The sequence below is a fragment of the Sapajus apella genome, unplaced genomic scaffold (assembly GCF_009761245.1).
Source record: "Sapajus apella isolate SASKATOON/1434 unplaced genomic scaffold, GSC_monkey_1.0 scaffold181, whole genome shotgun sequence".
Lineage (NCBI taxonomy): Eukaryota > Metazoa > Chordata > Mammalia > Primates > Cebidae > Sapajus > Sapajus apella.
This window is the reverse complement of record NW_022437121.1, coordinates 876,760-891,896: the sequence shown is the minus strand read 5'-3', so window position 1 is coordinate 891,896 and position 15,137 is coordinate 876,760. Positions and strand designations below refer to the sequence as shown.

At 58.7% G+C, this 15,137-nt stretch overlaps 2 protein-coding genes across 2 annotated transcripts in view; one reads left to right on the top strand and one right to left on the bottom strand.

The window, feature by feature from the left end:
- Positions 1 to 3,187: 3,187 nt before the first annotated feature.
- Positions 3,188 to 4,892, bottom strand: CUNH11orf21 (chromosome unknown C11orf21 homolog). The gene is given in 2 exon segments (XM_032268404.1): positions 3,188 to 4,674; positions 4,676 to 4,892. Coding segments are annotated over 2 exon segments (258 nt in total). The 5' UTR covers positions 4,741 to 4,892; the 3' UTR covers positions 3,188 to 4,481.
- A 2,310-nt stretch (positions 4,893 to 7,202) lies between these two features.
- Positions 7,203 to 15,137, top strand: part of TSPAN32 (tetraspanin 32) — a 19,953-nt gene continuing 12,018 nt past the window's right edge. Inside the window, exons 1-3 of the mRNA XM_032268402.1 lie at positions 7,203 to 7,335; positions 7,947 to 8,061; positions 9,481 to 9,578. Coding sequence (XP_032124293.1) covers positions 7,270 to 7,335; positions 7,947 to 8,061; positions 9,481 to 9,578 — 279 coding nt within the window. The 5' untranslated portion in view covers positions 7,203 to 7,269. The remainder of the gene's footprint in view (positions 7,336 to 7,946; positions 8,062 to 9,480; positions 9,579 to 15,137) is intronic.

Below are 15,137 nucleotides of genomic sequence, written 5' to 3'. Positions count from 1 at the left end.
CTCCAAAATCCTAAGGACCCTGGGTTGGGCTTCACCTGCAGGAGCCTGCCACGGCCCCCACACAGCATGCTTATCTGCCACAGACACCTCCAATGCTGTGGCATCTGCTGGTCGCGTGGCTCCAGTGGCTCAGCAGCTTTCATTTCCACTTGCGGCAGAGCCTTCTCTTGTTCTGGGACTCACAGAAAGCAGACAGCATTTTAGGCCATTCCTACATGGGTCAGGATATCACAACTGAGCCGCCTCCAAGATCCAAAGACACCCATGAGGCACCGTGCTTCCTCTTAGGTAGAAGGAAGGACCAGAGGTAAATCATAGCATGCCCCAGACCACTGGACCCCCAGCAGTTTCATCAAAGGGTCAGGCCCCCGCCCCGATTTCCGTGGGATTCATTCCCCACCTCCCAGCACACACCGTGTTATCACGTTGTCCTTGATTCAATGCCAGTTCTGCTCACCACATTTGCTCACAAGTTCTGCACCACGATCAGTTGCCATCATCAGTGTGATGGGCCAGCCGATGGCTGTGGAAGGGAAAGCTGGTCAAAGTCGCTGTGGGCTGGATTATGACACAGAGCTGGTATACTCTACCCCAGAACAGGACCGTGCACGTGTATTGCTGCCCTTACCAGCTAAAAGCAACCAGCTTTTTGTGGCCTTTACTCAGAGGTATCAAGGAATCAAAAGCATTCACTGGATCATGGCTGATAGGCTGGACTTCATTAACATAAAGGGCTCTACTTTGCAAAAGACACTGTTCAAAGAATGAAAGGACAAGCCACAGACTGGGAGAAAAATCTTTGCAAAACACATCTCTAATAAAGGACTTGCCTCCAAAGTAGTCAAAGAACTCTTAAACTCAACAACAAAAAACAAACAACTGAATGTAAAAATAGGAAAAGTTATGAACAGACACCTCACCGAAGAAGGTATACAGATGGCAAATAGGCTGATAAAAAGAGATTTTTAGAGTATTGCACATTAAAACAACAATGAGCTGCCGATAAGAATGGCCAAAATCCAAAACACTGACATCCCCAAATGGTGGCAAGAGCATAGGGCAACAGGAACTCTGTCATAGCTGGTGGAAATGCAACATGAGACAGCCATTTCGGAAGACAGTTTGGTGGTTTCTTACAAAGCCAGACATGGTCTTACCATACAATCCAGCCATCTGGGAAGCACACTGCCTCGTGGGTGTCTTTGGATCTTGGAGGCAGCTCAGATGTGATATCCTGATCCATGTGGGAATGACCTAATTAATGGTCGTTTCTTACAAAGGCAAACAGTCTTACCATACAACCCAGCCTTAGGTGTTTACCCAAATAAACTAAAAACGTGCGTCCACCCAAGAACCTTCACATTCATGTTTGTACAACTTTATTTATAATCGTCAAAACTTGGAAGCAACCAGGAAGTTCTTCAATAGGTGAATGGATAAACAAATTCTAGTATATGCAAGCAATGGAATATTATTCAGTGATAAAGAGAAATGAGCTATCATGCCATGAAAAGATGTGGAGGAACCTTAAGTGTATGTCGCTAAGTGAAAGCAGCCAATCTGAAGAAGTCTCCCTGCCTTTTCGGATTGTATAATTTCCCACTATGTGACATTTTGGAAAAGGCAGAACTTTGCAGACAGTCAAAAGATCAGCGGTTTTCCCGGAGTTAGTGGGGAGGGAGGGAAGAATTAATGGAGCACAGACAGATTTTAGGGCAGTGAAATAATTCTGCGTGACACTATAATAGTGGACACATGCCATTATGCATTTGCCGAAACCCACAGAATGTACAACACCAAGAGGGAACCCTCATGTAACCTGATCAATGACTGGATCAATATTGGCTCATCAGTTGTAAAGATGTAAACACTAATTCAAGATATTGATGATAGGGAAACTGTGTAGGGAGAGGTACTTTATAAGAAATCTCAAATCTGCTCAATTTCTCTGTAAACCTCAAACTGCTCTAAGACTTAAAATCTCTTTTAAAAATCAAAGCTTCCGCCAGATCAGTGATTGTACACCAGGTGTCTGGGGATGCTTTGATTTCCCCCGGCGATCAGCAGTCACATCTGAAACAGCAGCTGCAGCTGGAGTCCTGGTTAAGTTTACCAGAATTCACTGTCCTTCTTTCTCCAGGAGCCCCCCGTCTTCTGCACAAACCACTTAGACAAGTGGAATGGGGCTGTGGTGGGGTCGCCGCCCAGCGTCTTCCAAGTCCTCAGTGGCAGCGCTGACCTCTGTGGTCCCTGCAGGGCTGCAGATTGCTTTTGACTGACGATTTTCCCACCCCAATGGCTTCCACTTCGCCTTTCCCACCATAGTAGCCTCCACCCCCCAGGTCAGCGGACAAATGTGAGGGCTCTGTTGGCTGCCACATATCTGTTTACTGACCCGTCACAGGCTGGGGAAGTAATGTCTGCACCCACCAAGAGTTGGACCTGAGCTAGAACTCCGTGGGCAACCTGGCCTCCACATGCCCCTCCTCTGACTATTAGATCTAAGGGATGTTTGTGTCCCCAGGAGTGGGTGGCAGGTTTGAGCCAGTGTCCAGTTATCCCTCTGAGTCTGATGATCCCCCTTTCCAAACTAGCCACCCCAGCAAATGGCCGTAGGTCCCTGGGGGGAGATTGGGGGAAACAGGAACAATGTAAATTGCAGGAGTAGAGCAGGGTCCTTCCTAGGGGAAGGACCCAGTCCTCCTTGACTCAGACACTGGACGAGGGAGGCCACCCATTGCTCCAGTTCCTGTGGCACCATGAGCCACTGGCGAAGGCCACAGGGCTCCGTGGGCCGGCCTGTTCCAATCGCTGCCAATGCCAGATGCAACCTCAGCCACAGGCCCAGGGCCTCGCGGCCAACCCCGTTGGGCTGTGCCCTGCCCTCCTTCAAGGCTGTGAGCCCCCAACTGGGACACTCCGATCAGCTCACTTTTCTTTTGTCTGCCCTGGTCCTGATGGTGGTGTTTGACGTATCAGAACTCACCTGAAACCACCCTAAGCAGAGGCTACCCCAGCAGATGTAGGGGTGCAGTCCCCATGGGAGGGACCCTCAGGCTGGGCAGCTCTGGGTGAGCCCGCACTGCACGTTCCCTCCCATCCTGGGGTCCTTGGCCTCTCCCCAAAGTGGGGGAGGGGTACACGGCTGGCAACTGGTGACCCAGAGAGCATGGGCTGTAGCCTCCCAAAGCCTTCTCCTCCCTATTCCTCACCCTGCTTAAAGATCCTCTGCAACTGCACACCCCTCCCAAGGGGCCTTACACCTGTCCCAGAGAGAGGGCATCCTGGCAACGGGCCTGGGCCTTGACCCTTGAGCCTCGGAGTCTGGCCTGAATGGGGACGAGTGTTCATGTCTAGGTTCCTGGAGAGGCAACGCCGAAGCTTCGAAGGTACCAGGAGCTCACCGCAGCCGCCTGTCAGAACGATTCTCTTCATCAAGGACCAAGTAAAGCACGCTGGCCACCAGGAATGGGCTGGAAGCTTCTGCCCTGCAGCCTGCCGCGTCTGCACAGGGAGTGTGGGGACCATTCGGCAGAGGGGCCGGTGCGCGCTTTTCTGCCAGCAGGCCTTTCCCCCGTCCCCAGCCCTGCCTAGCCCCAGAGGGTCACTCTGAAGACATCCGGCTTTTGCCCCGGGCACCTCCTTCCCCTGCCCCACTCCTCCACCCCCACGGGGTGCTGAGTCTAAGCCCAGGCTGGGGTGGCCCAGGCGGGACAGCAGGCTTGGTGGTGCCCAGCCCCACATGCTAGTGCGTGGCTCAGCGTGGATGTGGATGGAGTTGCCTCACCTACAGTCTGTCCCTTGCATCTGTGACGCAGGTGTTGGGTCCCTTAGATTCCCCTGGGAGGCAGCCATGTCTATGCAGGGGCAGCCATCCCTGGGTCCCATCTGCCTCTACTGAGGGCAAGGCCTAGGCTCCCAGGATGGGGCAGGGAAAAGCACGGTGCCCATCACTGCCCTCTGGGGTTGGGCAGCGGGGGCAGCAGTCCATGGCACTGGGAGGGAAGGTCCAGGCAACCGTGCCCAGAACCTCCCTGGTTGGGAGCAGGGCAGCACCCAGACCCCAGAGCCCTGTTTGAATATGGGCTTGGCTTGGCTCTCAGGGGACAGGCCATGGGGCATCTAGGGAAAGGGGGCTGCCTGGGCAGTGGGGGTTCAGAAGTCCCTTTGGGCCCACCCAGTTGACCTAGGCCTAGGGCGATCAGGAAGGGGAGCCGCCCTTCTCCTCCCTGGGCTCAGGACAGGCTGCAAAGGCAGCTCCCTTGGTGCACCTGCGCTGTGGGGACAATTTCAGAATCAAGGGAAAGGACAGAGAGGAGCTGAATTCAGGTGCTCATGTGGCCCCCACAGGTCTCTTCAGGCTCCAGGCCCCACTCCCTGTGACACAGGTGGGAAGCTCTTGAGTGCCTCCCTGATGGGAGGGGCAGTGCTCACAGACAGGTCAGGGGACCCCCAGGCTCCAAGCCACAGAGCCAGGCTGCTCACAGGTCCCTGTCTCGGGAGGGCAGAGGCTGCCACCTCCTGGCCTTAGGACACAGTTTCCCTGGCCTTAGGACACAGGGAGCAGACTGCTTCTAAGCGCAAGTCCTACCCAGCCAGATAGCCAGGGACAACTGCACAGGTAAACTGAGGCAGTAGCCACAGGCGAGCCAGTGAAGAGCTGAGTGATCCAGTTTCATGAGCGGTGGCAGGTGGAACAAGGGCCCCATGGGTGGAGGGCTGGGCAGCTGCAGGTGGCATTGCAGAGCCAGGGGCCTTCTGGTGGGTAAGGATGTTGTGGAGCAAGCGGGGCACCTGGGAACCAGGAGTTCACAGGAAGGAGAGAGGAAAAAGGAAGTATGGAAGGTAAACACTGTCACACATTCCTGCACACATACCCACGCCTGCACACACATCCACTCCTGCATACACATCCACTCCTGCACACGCATCCACATCCACTCCTGCACACACATCACACGCATCCACTCCTACACACACATCCACTCCTGCACACACATCACACGCATCCACTCCTACACACACATCCACTCCTGCACATACATCACACGCATCCACTCCTACACACACATCCACTCCTGCACACACATCCACTCCTGCACACACATCACACGCATCCACTCCTGCACACACATCACACGCATCCACTCCTACACACACATCCACTCCTGCACACACATCCACTCCTGCACACACATCACACACATCCACTCCTGCACACACATCCACTCCTACACATCCACTTCTGCACACGCATCCACCCCCGATCTCTTCCCTGGAAATAAAGCAAGGGACCCCTAGGCGGGCTTGCAGTGCGGCCCCGCCCTTAGAACAGGCTCCTTGGTGAGGCGGGGGGGTGGGGGGCAGCTGTCCTCCTGGATCAGCCCCTTGGGGCTGAACCAGTTGCTCTAGGGGCCTCTCAGGCTCCAAGCGGCAGCACCACCTCTAGAGCAGGTGGCTAGGGGTGTGTGAAGGCTGGCAGCAGCCTGCACAGTGGCTTCCCCTCAACAAGCCACTTATTCTTGCAGAGGGGGTATCAGGGTGGGCAGGTGTGGTCAGCAAAGGGCACGGGGGTTCCGCCGGCTCCCTGCCCCCACTGGTGGGCACAGGGAGGGGGGCTGTGGTCAGACCTGGTCTCTGGAGGGCCAGCCTGGGGATTCTGTCCACCAGATGGGAGGTTTGATGCCACTTTGAGATGACTAGTGAGGCCACCTGGGCACAATGCTGGTGTGAGAAGGTGCCCACCAGGGTGGGTCAAGAGCCCAGGACCACCCTGCTCCAAAATTCTTCAGACCTGGCAAAGAGGCACCCCAGGAGGGCGTGGTGTTCCAGGCCCGCCCACAGGATCCAGGGCGGCCAAGGACAGAGGACAATTCCAGGGATGGGCTGGACATAGCCCAGAGCAGCTTCCCGGGACAGGCCGAGCTGGCCACTTGCACAGTCCGGGGGCCTCCTGACCCTGGATCTGGTCCCTTCACACTTGCTGCCACCCCTGGATTCATACCTGCACCCCAGCCTGAGCCACACCTGGACCTCCAGCTAAAGTGATGCTATGGATGCCAGGCATCTGAGGCCCACACAAGCCCCTCAGACTCAGGACGGGAATTCCTGGGGGCCAGAGCTACCAAGGGTGCTGTCTGGGGCGGGGTGCTGGGCGAAGCGGGAGGGAGGAGGAGGTCTGAGCAGTTCCCCCAGCAGCTCCTGGCAGGCAGCAGCCCACCCATCCTCCCACAGCCACTTGGGTGGCCACACCTGCAGGTCTGGCTCCCCCCACCGCCATGAGGTCCCAACCAAATGTAGGAGAAGCAATTTCAGCACCGGCAGAAGGGGACGGCAGAGGTGGGGAGGGCTAGCAGAGGCACCTGTCAGCACCGCCTTGGAGCGCCCAGAGTGGTCCCTGCACGGGGATTCACCTGGAGCATTTTCACCCTCTCCAGGCCCACCCTCGCCCAGAGGCCACAAAAACCCTGCCTGTACTGGGGCCTGCAGCAGGGCCCCGCCCACGTGTAATTACATGGCTTTGTGTAATTACAAATTCAAGGTTGTCAAAGCCTCCCCCTGGAGGCCACGCGTGGCTGTGAGAGAGGACGCAGCCTACCCGGTGGCCCCAGGAAGGCTCTGCAACAAAACGCACCTTAGGGTATTTGGTTTTTGAAGGCATCAAAAACCAGGACCTTCTCAAAACTTGTCACTGGACATCTCAAATGGTGCTTCCTAAGAGCACCTCCACAATGGCGTTCCAACAAGACCCGTCTCCAAATTCCTCCAGCGATCATGCCCCCAAGGCCCACTCCACACTTGCACATCCCCCGTTCGGGGAGCTCACCCTTCCTCTCCGGGCGCGTCTCCCCGCACCCCACACTCAGCCCTGCTCGTCACTTTCTGCTCTCAGCGCCGTCCTCAGTGGCCACACCAGAAATGAGGCCGTGTCCTCCTGGCTTCAAAGGGCCTCAGGTGTCAGCAAATGCCCTGGCATCTTGGGCCGGGCTGGGAGCAGCAGGGTGAGGTGGGGTGAGGAGGCCGACCTTACTGCCCCTCCCTTTCCTGCCTGCCCTTCTTCTGGGGCACCCAGCAGCTCCGTCCTAGGGCCCTGTTGACAGACAGACAGAGGGCGGATGCAGCCTACCTCCGGGGCCAGCAGCTGCGGTCTGAGGCCCCTGCCCAGCTGGAAACCACAGGGAGAGGAGGGAGGGGAGGGGACAGAAGAGGAGGGGAGAGGAGGAGAGGGGAGGGAAAAGGAAGGGAGGAGAGAAGAGGAGGGGAACCGCCATGGGGCCTTGGAGTCGAGTCAGGGTTGCCAAATGCCAGATGCTGGTCACCTGCTTCTTTGTCTTGGTAATAGGGCAGGAGTGGGTGGTGGGTGGGGGTGAGCAGGGGTGAAGCCTGCTCCCCAGGCCTCCAGCACTGGGGCTACCCCTCCCCTCACACAAACAACAGCCCTACGGTCCCCGTCCTGCCCTTGCAGACATGTGCCTGGGGCTTCTGGTGGCAGACAGTTGGCAGGCAGTGACCGCTGTGGACAGCCCATCTCTCCTCTTGAGGGGCAGTGCAGGGCCTGGAGGAGGCCTGAGGGGGGCCCAGGCCTGGGCGAGCTGGGCTGGAGGGGCACTGGCTGCCGGGCACCAGGGATCTTTTCCCCTTCCTGCCCAGGAGGGTGTTGGCATGAGGTGGGGCTCACTCCCACCCCAGACAGAATGACTGGAGGTCCTGGGTGCCTGGGGAAGCCGAGCTGTGAGTGTGTGCACGTCTGGCCATGTGTGTGTGTGCCCGAGAGGGTGCTGGGGCATCTGCAGTGAAGTCCCCTGAGACCATTCCACAGAGACCCCGAGAAACTCTGCAGCTGAGCCTGTCTCTCATGGGACCAGGGAGCTGGAGAGAGCCCCAGCCCTGCCTCCCGGGCTGAGAGTCTCCCTTCCGGGGCCACACTGACTCTGCCCTGTCCGCAGCTGCTGGGCCTCTCTGTGGCCACCACGGTGGCTCTCACCTACTTTGGGGCCCACTTTGCTGTCATCCGCCAAGCGTCCCTGGAGAAGAACCCGTACCAGGCTGTGCACCGATGGGGTAAGCGACATCCAGGCCTGGCTGTGTCGGGAGGGGCTTGGGGCGCAAGGGTGGCTGGTGGGAGCCCAGCTGGGTGTGAGGTCTCACAGTCGGAATGGTGCCAGGCCCTGGGCAGGTACCAGGAGTGGTCAGGGGCTGGGAGGGGCTGCCCTGGAGTTCTCGCTCCCCAGGACAGAGCCTGGGGTCTGGGTGACAGCCGGTGCTCCTGCCTGGCTCTCGTGCCCCACGGGAGCGTGGGCACAGTGTGGGTATATGTCGGGCAGGGTCAGGACTTGGCTCTGTGCAGTCAGGGCTCAATTCCAGGCAGGCACCACCTGGGACTGGCCTGGGGCCGGGCTCAGCAGGTCCACGGAAAGGGCTCCACACCGGCTGATGTTCCACTTAGCTCCTGGGACGGAGTGGGGAAGGGGTGGGGGTTGCTCTAGCCAGACGCCTCCCTGCAGAGACTCAGCAGTGACTTGTCCAACATCCAGAGAGCAGGAGTGAGGCCGAGGAAGGCGCCTTTCATGAGGGGATGCGGGAGCCGAACCTGTGGAGGACTCTCAGACGGGAGCTCAGGAGGCCCAGGAGGGCTGCAGCCCAGTGGGCAGATGTGGGGAAACTGAGGCCTAGGAGGTCAGGGCTGCTGGCTTAGAACCCACTGCTTTTCCCCAAGTCCTAGGACCAGGGCCTCCCTGGAGGAGGACGCCTGGGGCCCGGGTCCAGGTCCGGGCTGATAAGATTACAGCTTTACTCCGGCCACTTGTCACTAGGGTATGGTGGGGAGCATGTGGCTTCAAAGATAGCCCCACAGGCAGGGAGGGCAAAGAGGGAAATAGGGAAGGAGGGGCAGTCCCCTAGGCTGAATGAGTCCTACCTCCCTCCTCCTTCCCTCAAGGCCCTGTCTGATGGAGAGACCGGGGCCCACTCAGAGCCCCCAGAAGTCCAGCACAGCCCCTGACTCCCAAGTCAGATGGGGCCCTGACTGGACTCCAAGGTCCCATGGCGGCTCCTCCCCTCCACTCCCCTCCCTTGCTCTTCCCTCCCCTCCCCTCCCCCCTCCCCTCCCCTCCCCTCCCCTCCTCTCCCCCCCCCTCGGACCTCGCCCCTCCCCTCCCCTCCCCTCCTCTCCTCCCCTCCCCTCCCCTCCTCTCCTCTCCCTTCTCCTCCTCTCCCATCCCCTTTCTCCCCTCCCCTCCCCACCTCTTCCCTTCCCTTTCTCCCCTCCCCTCCGCTCCTTGTGGTTTCCAGCTGGGCAGGGGCCTCAGACCACAGCTCCCTGCCCAGGAGATAGGCTGCATCCACCCCTCTGTCTGTTAACACGGCCCTAGGACCCAGTTGCTGGGTGCCCTGGAAGCCAGTTAGATTTCAGACCCAGGCTGTGTGCACTCAGGGCCTGTCTTGGCGCCCCTAACCCTCCTTCTCTCTCCTCCCAACCAGTCTTGTCTGTGGGGTCGAGCCTGGTGGGCCTCCTGACTCTGGGAGCCGTGCTGAGCGCTGCAGCTACCGTGAGGGAGGCCCAGGGTCTCATGGCCGGGGTGAGTTCACTGTGTTCCCAGATGCCCCAGGACCCCTTCAAGGGCTGTCAGGGCTATGCCTCACCCTCTCGCCTGAGTGTCCAGGCAGAAGCAGAGGCCCCAGGGATGCTGGCCAGCAAAGACCCCCAACCTGGATCGCCAAGGCCCCTCCCCCAGGCCCTACCTCACCCTGTCATCCACATGCCCAACAAGGGTTCCCACAGGAGCCCTGAAAGAGAGAGATGGCCTGGCCGGGTGGGGTGGCTCATGCCTGTAATCCCAGCACTTTGGGAGGCCAAGGCGGGTGGGATCCCATGAGGTCAGGAGTTTGAGACCAGCCTGGCCAATATGGTGAAACCCTGTCTCTACTAAAAATACAAAAATTAGCTGGGTGTGGTGGCAGATGCCTGTAATCCCAGCTACTCAGGAGGCTGAGGCAGGAGAATCGCTTGAACCCAGGAAATGGAGGTTGCAGTGGGTCTAGATCATGCCACTGCACTCTAGTCTGGGCAACAAGAATGAAACTCCATCTGAAAAATAGAGAGAGAGGGAGAGAAAGAGAAAGAGAGAGAGAGAGAGGGCCCTCCTCTCACTCTGGGAGCTGTCTCCAAAGTCCCCGGGAGGGTCTGGTTCTGTTGCCCAGCAAGCTCTGGGAGGTGCCGGGTGCAATCCATTTCCCGTTTGGAGGAGGCCAGACAAGGCAGGAGCAATGCCCCTCGCTACACTTTCCAGCTGGGTTCTCCTGAGCTGCACTCCCTCCTTTCCAGCTGCCGGAGGGGTCTCCACAGCCCTGAGGCCCCATAGACCCTTCTACCCCACCCCCACAGCCGTGGCCCCTGTCACCCCATTCCTACTCCTCCCCATAGGCTCTGTCCTGGTCCCTGCCAGCCCTCGATGGTCAGCCCAGACCCCACCTGGCAGCAGCCTCCCCACACCCATCTCGCCCCTGCTAGGCCCACTGCCCTCACCTTACCCCATCTGGGGCAGCTCCTCCCTGGCACCCTGAGCTCCCCCGTCTCCCTCTAGCCTCCCATCTCCCCATCCCAGCCATGAAGAGTATGCGCTGGGGCTTTGCTTCCCTGTGTAGCCTGTGAAGCTGGACCACTCTGGGGGTCTCTGAGGGCAGAGCCCCCTGGGTCCCAGGGCTGGCAGGGTTTTCAGCTCAGCCGCCAAGTTCAGCAATGCTTGTTGAATGACCCCTGGTTCATAAACGCCTCCAAGGATAGGAATCGAGTCACCTCCTGGAGCTGCTGCCTGGGCCAGCCAGCCCTGGGCAGGCCCATGGGGAGCAGAGGAGGAGCCAGCAGCTCCAGCACTAGCCAGGATTCCTGCTCCCGGGCACAGGAGTGTGGGCAGGGACAGCACGGCCCTGGGCGGGCACCAAAACCCCAGCCTGTGCTATCTGACTCCAGGGCCACATGGGATACCCCAGTGGGGAGATGACAGGGCAGGTAGACTGTCCCCCAGAGGGTGTGTGGCCTGCAAAGGGACAGCTGGATGGAAGACAAGGCTGGCAACAGGGCCAGACCAAGAGATCCAGGTCAGAGCTGGAGGCTCAGAAAGAACCGGTGCTGGGGCCGCAGCACCGTCCACCAGGGGGCACCATGGTGCTGGGCTTGAGGCCATACCTGCAGAAGCCAGCGCTGGGCTGTGGGGCTCGTCTCTGTCACCACCTTTCCGACCCCACCTTGTCCCCCGTGCACAAACCAGCCTATCACCCTGATCTGTAACCAAGACGGTCAGGGAGCACCTGGCTTGAGTTCTGTGTCCCCAGCCAGCTTCAAGGCAGGGTGACTTGATATGTGGGTCAGGCTTGTAGAGCAGCCTGGGAGGCCCCAGCTGGACGTTTGCACTGGGCCGGGGTCCTGAGGACACTCCAGTACAAGCTGGGTGGGCTCCAGCTCACCCCAAACCCCAGTGCACTCAGCCCTGGCCTGAATGGTGAGCTCAGCATGGCCACAGCAGGGCACTGGTAGACCCCAGCCAAGAGACTTTTCCCATTGAGGTGCATGCATGTGTGTGCATGAACGTGAGCCCATGTGTATGCGTGTGCATATATATGTGTGTGTGAGCAGGTGCCTGTGTGTGCATGTGTGTCTGTGCATGAGTGGGTGCATGAGTGTGAGTGTGCATGAGTGGGTGCATGAGTGTGTGTGCGTGTGTGATGAGTGTGTGCACATGAGTGTGTGCATGAGTATGTGAGCAGGGGCAGGTGCCTCTGTGTGTGTGTGTGTGTGTGTATGTACATGAGTCTGTGCATGTGCAGGTGCCTGTGTGTGCATGAGTGTGTGTGCACAAGTGTGTGCCCATGAGTGTGTACATGTGTGTGCATGAGTGTGTGTGCATGTGCCTGTGTGTGTGCATGTGCAGGTGCCTGTATGTGTATGTATCTGTGTGTATGAGTGTGCACGAGTGTGTACATGAGTGTGTGCATGGTGTGTGCACGTTTGTGCCTGTGCAGGTGATTGTGTATGTGTACATGAGTGTGTGGATGAGTGTGTGCATGTGCAGGTGCCTTGTACATGTATGCGTGCATGAGTGTGCATGAGTGTGTGGGTGCAGGTGCCTGTGTGTGTGTACATGTGCATGAGTGTGTGTGCGTGTGCAGGTGCATCTCTGTGTGCGTGTGTGCATGAGTGTGCGTGTGTGCATGTGTGTGCATGTGCAGGTGCGTCTGTGTGCATGTGTGTGCATGAGTGTGTGTGCATGTGTGTATGTGCATGGTGTGTGTGTGCTTGCCTGTGCAGGTGACGGTGCATCTGTGCATGTGTGTGCATGAGTTTGTGTGCATGTGTAGGTGCGTCTGTGTGTGTGTGCATGAGTGTGTGTGTGTGCATGTGTGTGCATGAGTGTGCGTGTGCAGGTGTGTCTGTGTGTGTGTCATGTGCATGAGTGTGTGTGTGCATGTGTGWGCAGGTGCAGGTGCCTCTGTGTGTGTGTGCATATGTGTGTGTGCATGTGCAGGTGCGTCTGTGTGCATGTGTGTGCATGAGTGTGTGCATGATTGTGTGAGCATGTGTGTATGTGCATGGTATGTGTGTGCTTGCCTGTGCAGGTGACTGTGCATGTATGTGCATGAGTTTGTGTGCGTGTGCAGGTGCATCTGTGTGTGTGTGCATGAGTGTGTGTGTGCATGTGCAGGTGTGTGCGTGCGCATGTGTGTGTGCATGTGTGTGCATGTGTGTGCATTAGTGTGTGTGTGCGTGTGTGCATGAGTGTGTGTGTGCATGAGTATGTGTGCAGGTGCCTCTGCGTGTGTGTCGTGTGCATGAGTGTGTGTGTGTGCATGTGTGTGCAGGTGCAGGTGCTTCTGTGTGTGTGTACATGTGTGCATGAGTGTGTGCATGTGCAGGTGCTTGTGTGTGTGCACTTGTGTGCAAGTATCTGTTGCCGGTCTTCGCCTGCCCCTGTTGCCGTATGGGTGTGGTGGCTGCGAGTTGCATCTGGCACATCTGTATGTGTGTCTGCATGCATGAGCACAGGTGAAGGGGCTAGGCATGGGGAGCAGGGAGCGTAAAGATTTTTTTCCAACGTTCTGGGCGCCTGGCTTCTCCCCCAAAGCTCCTTCCTGCTGGCCCCCACCCCTACGGCCTCTCCTCTAGCTGGCCTCTCGCACAGGAAATGAAAGAGCTTGCTGGGCTGAGAGAGCAGAGCTGGCAGCACGGCCCAAGGAAGCACGTTCAATTCGCTTGTGTGTCTATTTCCATTTAGAATGAGGGTAAAGAAAACAGCCAGGGCAGCCCTGACCACGCAGCAGCCTCTGACGGCGAAGGCCTCGGGGAGGTCTGGGTGGGCCCATCCACTGCCCAAGATCCTCTCTGCAGGGGTTGGCGGGGCGGGGGGAGGAGAAAGGCCGTGGATGTTCTTTCTCCTGAGGAATGGAATGGTTTCTGGAAAATGCTGGTCTCCTGGGCTGGCTCAGGGCCTCAAGCCTGGGAGGCAGTATTGAGTGATAGCTTCCAGATGGGAATGGTGGCCCTCAGCCAGCAAGGAGGAGGATGATGACGATGAGGAAGGAGGAGGGAACAGAAGAAGGAGGGAAGAGAAGAAGGAGGGAGAAAGAAGGAGAAGAAAGAGGAGGAAAAGGAGGGAGAAGGGAGAGGAGGCGGAGGGAGGGGGATGAGGGAGAGCGAGGGGGAGGAGGGAAGAGGAGAGAGAAGGAGGGGGAAGGAAGAGAAAAGAGAAAGGAGGGAAAAGGTGAGGAGGATGGTGGAGGGAGGAGGAGGAGGAGGAGGAAGGAGGAGAGGAGCAGAGAGGAGGAGGAGGCAGCTCCCAGGCTGTCCCCCATCAGGTCTTGCAGCCTCCAGGGCAGGTGGGAGGGCCGTGGGGAGCTGCCAGCGCCAGCTGGTGTTTGGGGCCAGCAGGACACCCCAGCTCTTCACACACCCCTCTTGCCCAGCTTCCCCTGGCATGCCCCTCATCACTGCCTGCCTGCCAGCATGTGTGGGTCTCTCTCTACTCCAAGGGTGCCCGTGCTCCTGCCATCACCCTGAATGGAGCTCCCGGGTTGAAAGGGCCCAGCCTCAACCTGCCCTAGCCCGTGGATCACCTAGGCGGGCACAGTGCTGCCTGAGGGACATGCTTGCTGGGGTGGAGGGACTGGTGTGTCACCAGGGCCTCAGGATTCCTGCGGAAGCTGCCTAAACAGCAGCTAGACTCACCACCGGGTCCTCCAGGTCCTCAGGGCACCAGCACGAAGGTGAAGGCGGCCGAGCAAGCCCTGAGTGAGAGGACATCCCCAGGGTTCTTACCCTGTGGTGACCTCTGCGGCTGTCCACAAAACTGTATGGGGGCATGTGGATGCTGTCGGGGGAGGGGTCTCTCATCTTCCTCCGCTGCTGCAAGGGGGCTCTCAACAGCCTGGAAGCCCTGACCGAGAGAATAACTGGGGGAGTGCCGGGGGCTGCGGAGCAGGTGTTTCCCCCAGAGATCGCCCGACTCCACGACTGGGGGCAGGGGCGTCAGTGAGAGCGAGGGGACAGTGGTTGGCCGGACCATGGGGACCCAGGCAGAGTATGGAGAGAAAGGGAGGTGAGGAAGGCGGGCTCGCCTGCCAGCACGAAGGCCACAGCATCCTGGACAGCCTCCGCCTCTGTCCCAAGCCTGGCCGGTGCTGGGCTTTTGGGGGAGGCTTGCTTCAGAACAGAAGGCAAGACAGAGGAGCCTCAGGCCCAGGGGAGGCTCAGCCTGGCCCTGCCCAGATCCGCAGCCCCAGGAAGCAGCCCTGGTGGGCAGGGGTCTCCATCTTCCCAGGGGCGCCCTGCTCCTCCTGGCCAGGGGTGCAGTGCTGCCATCAACAGGCCCTTGGGGGCCAAAATGGTAGAACGAGGAATAAATTTTCCCAAAAAGCACCTGGAAGAGGGATGGAAAGGTGCTGGGGAACCCACGCGCCCAGCGCCCACGCCCTCGCCAGGCCAGGTCTCCCTTTCAGGCAGTGGGGAGCAGGGCTCAGACCCACACCTCAGCCAAGCACCCCATGCTCTGCCCAGACCTGCCAGGCCCCACCAGGCCCAACAGTGAATGGCCAAACGCCCACAGTGACCAGCCCCCACAGTGACCAGCCCCCTCACAGTGACCAGC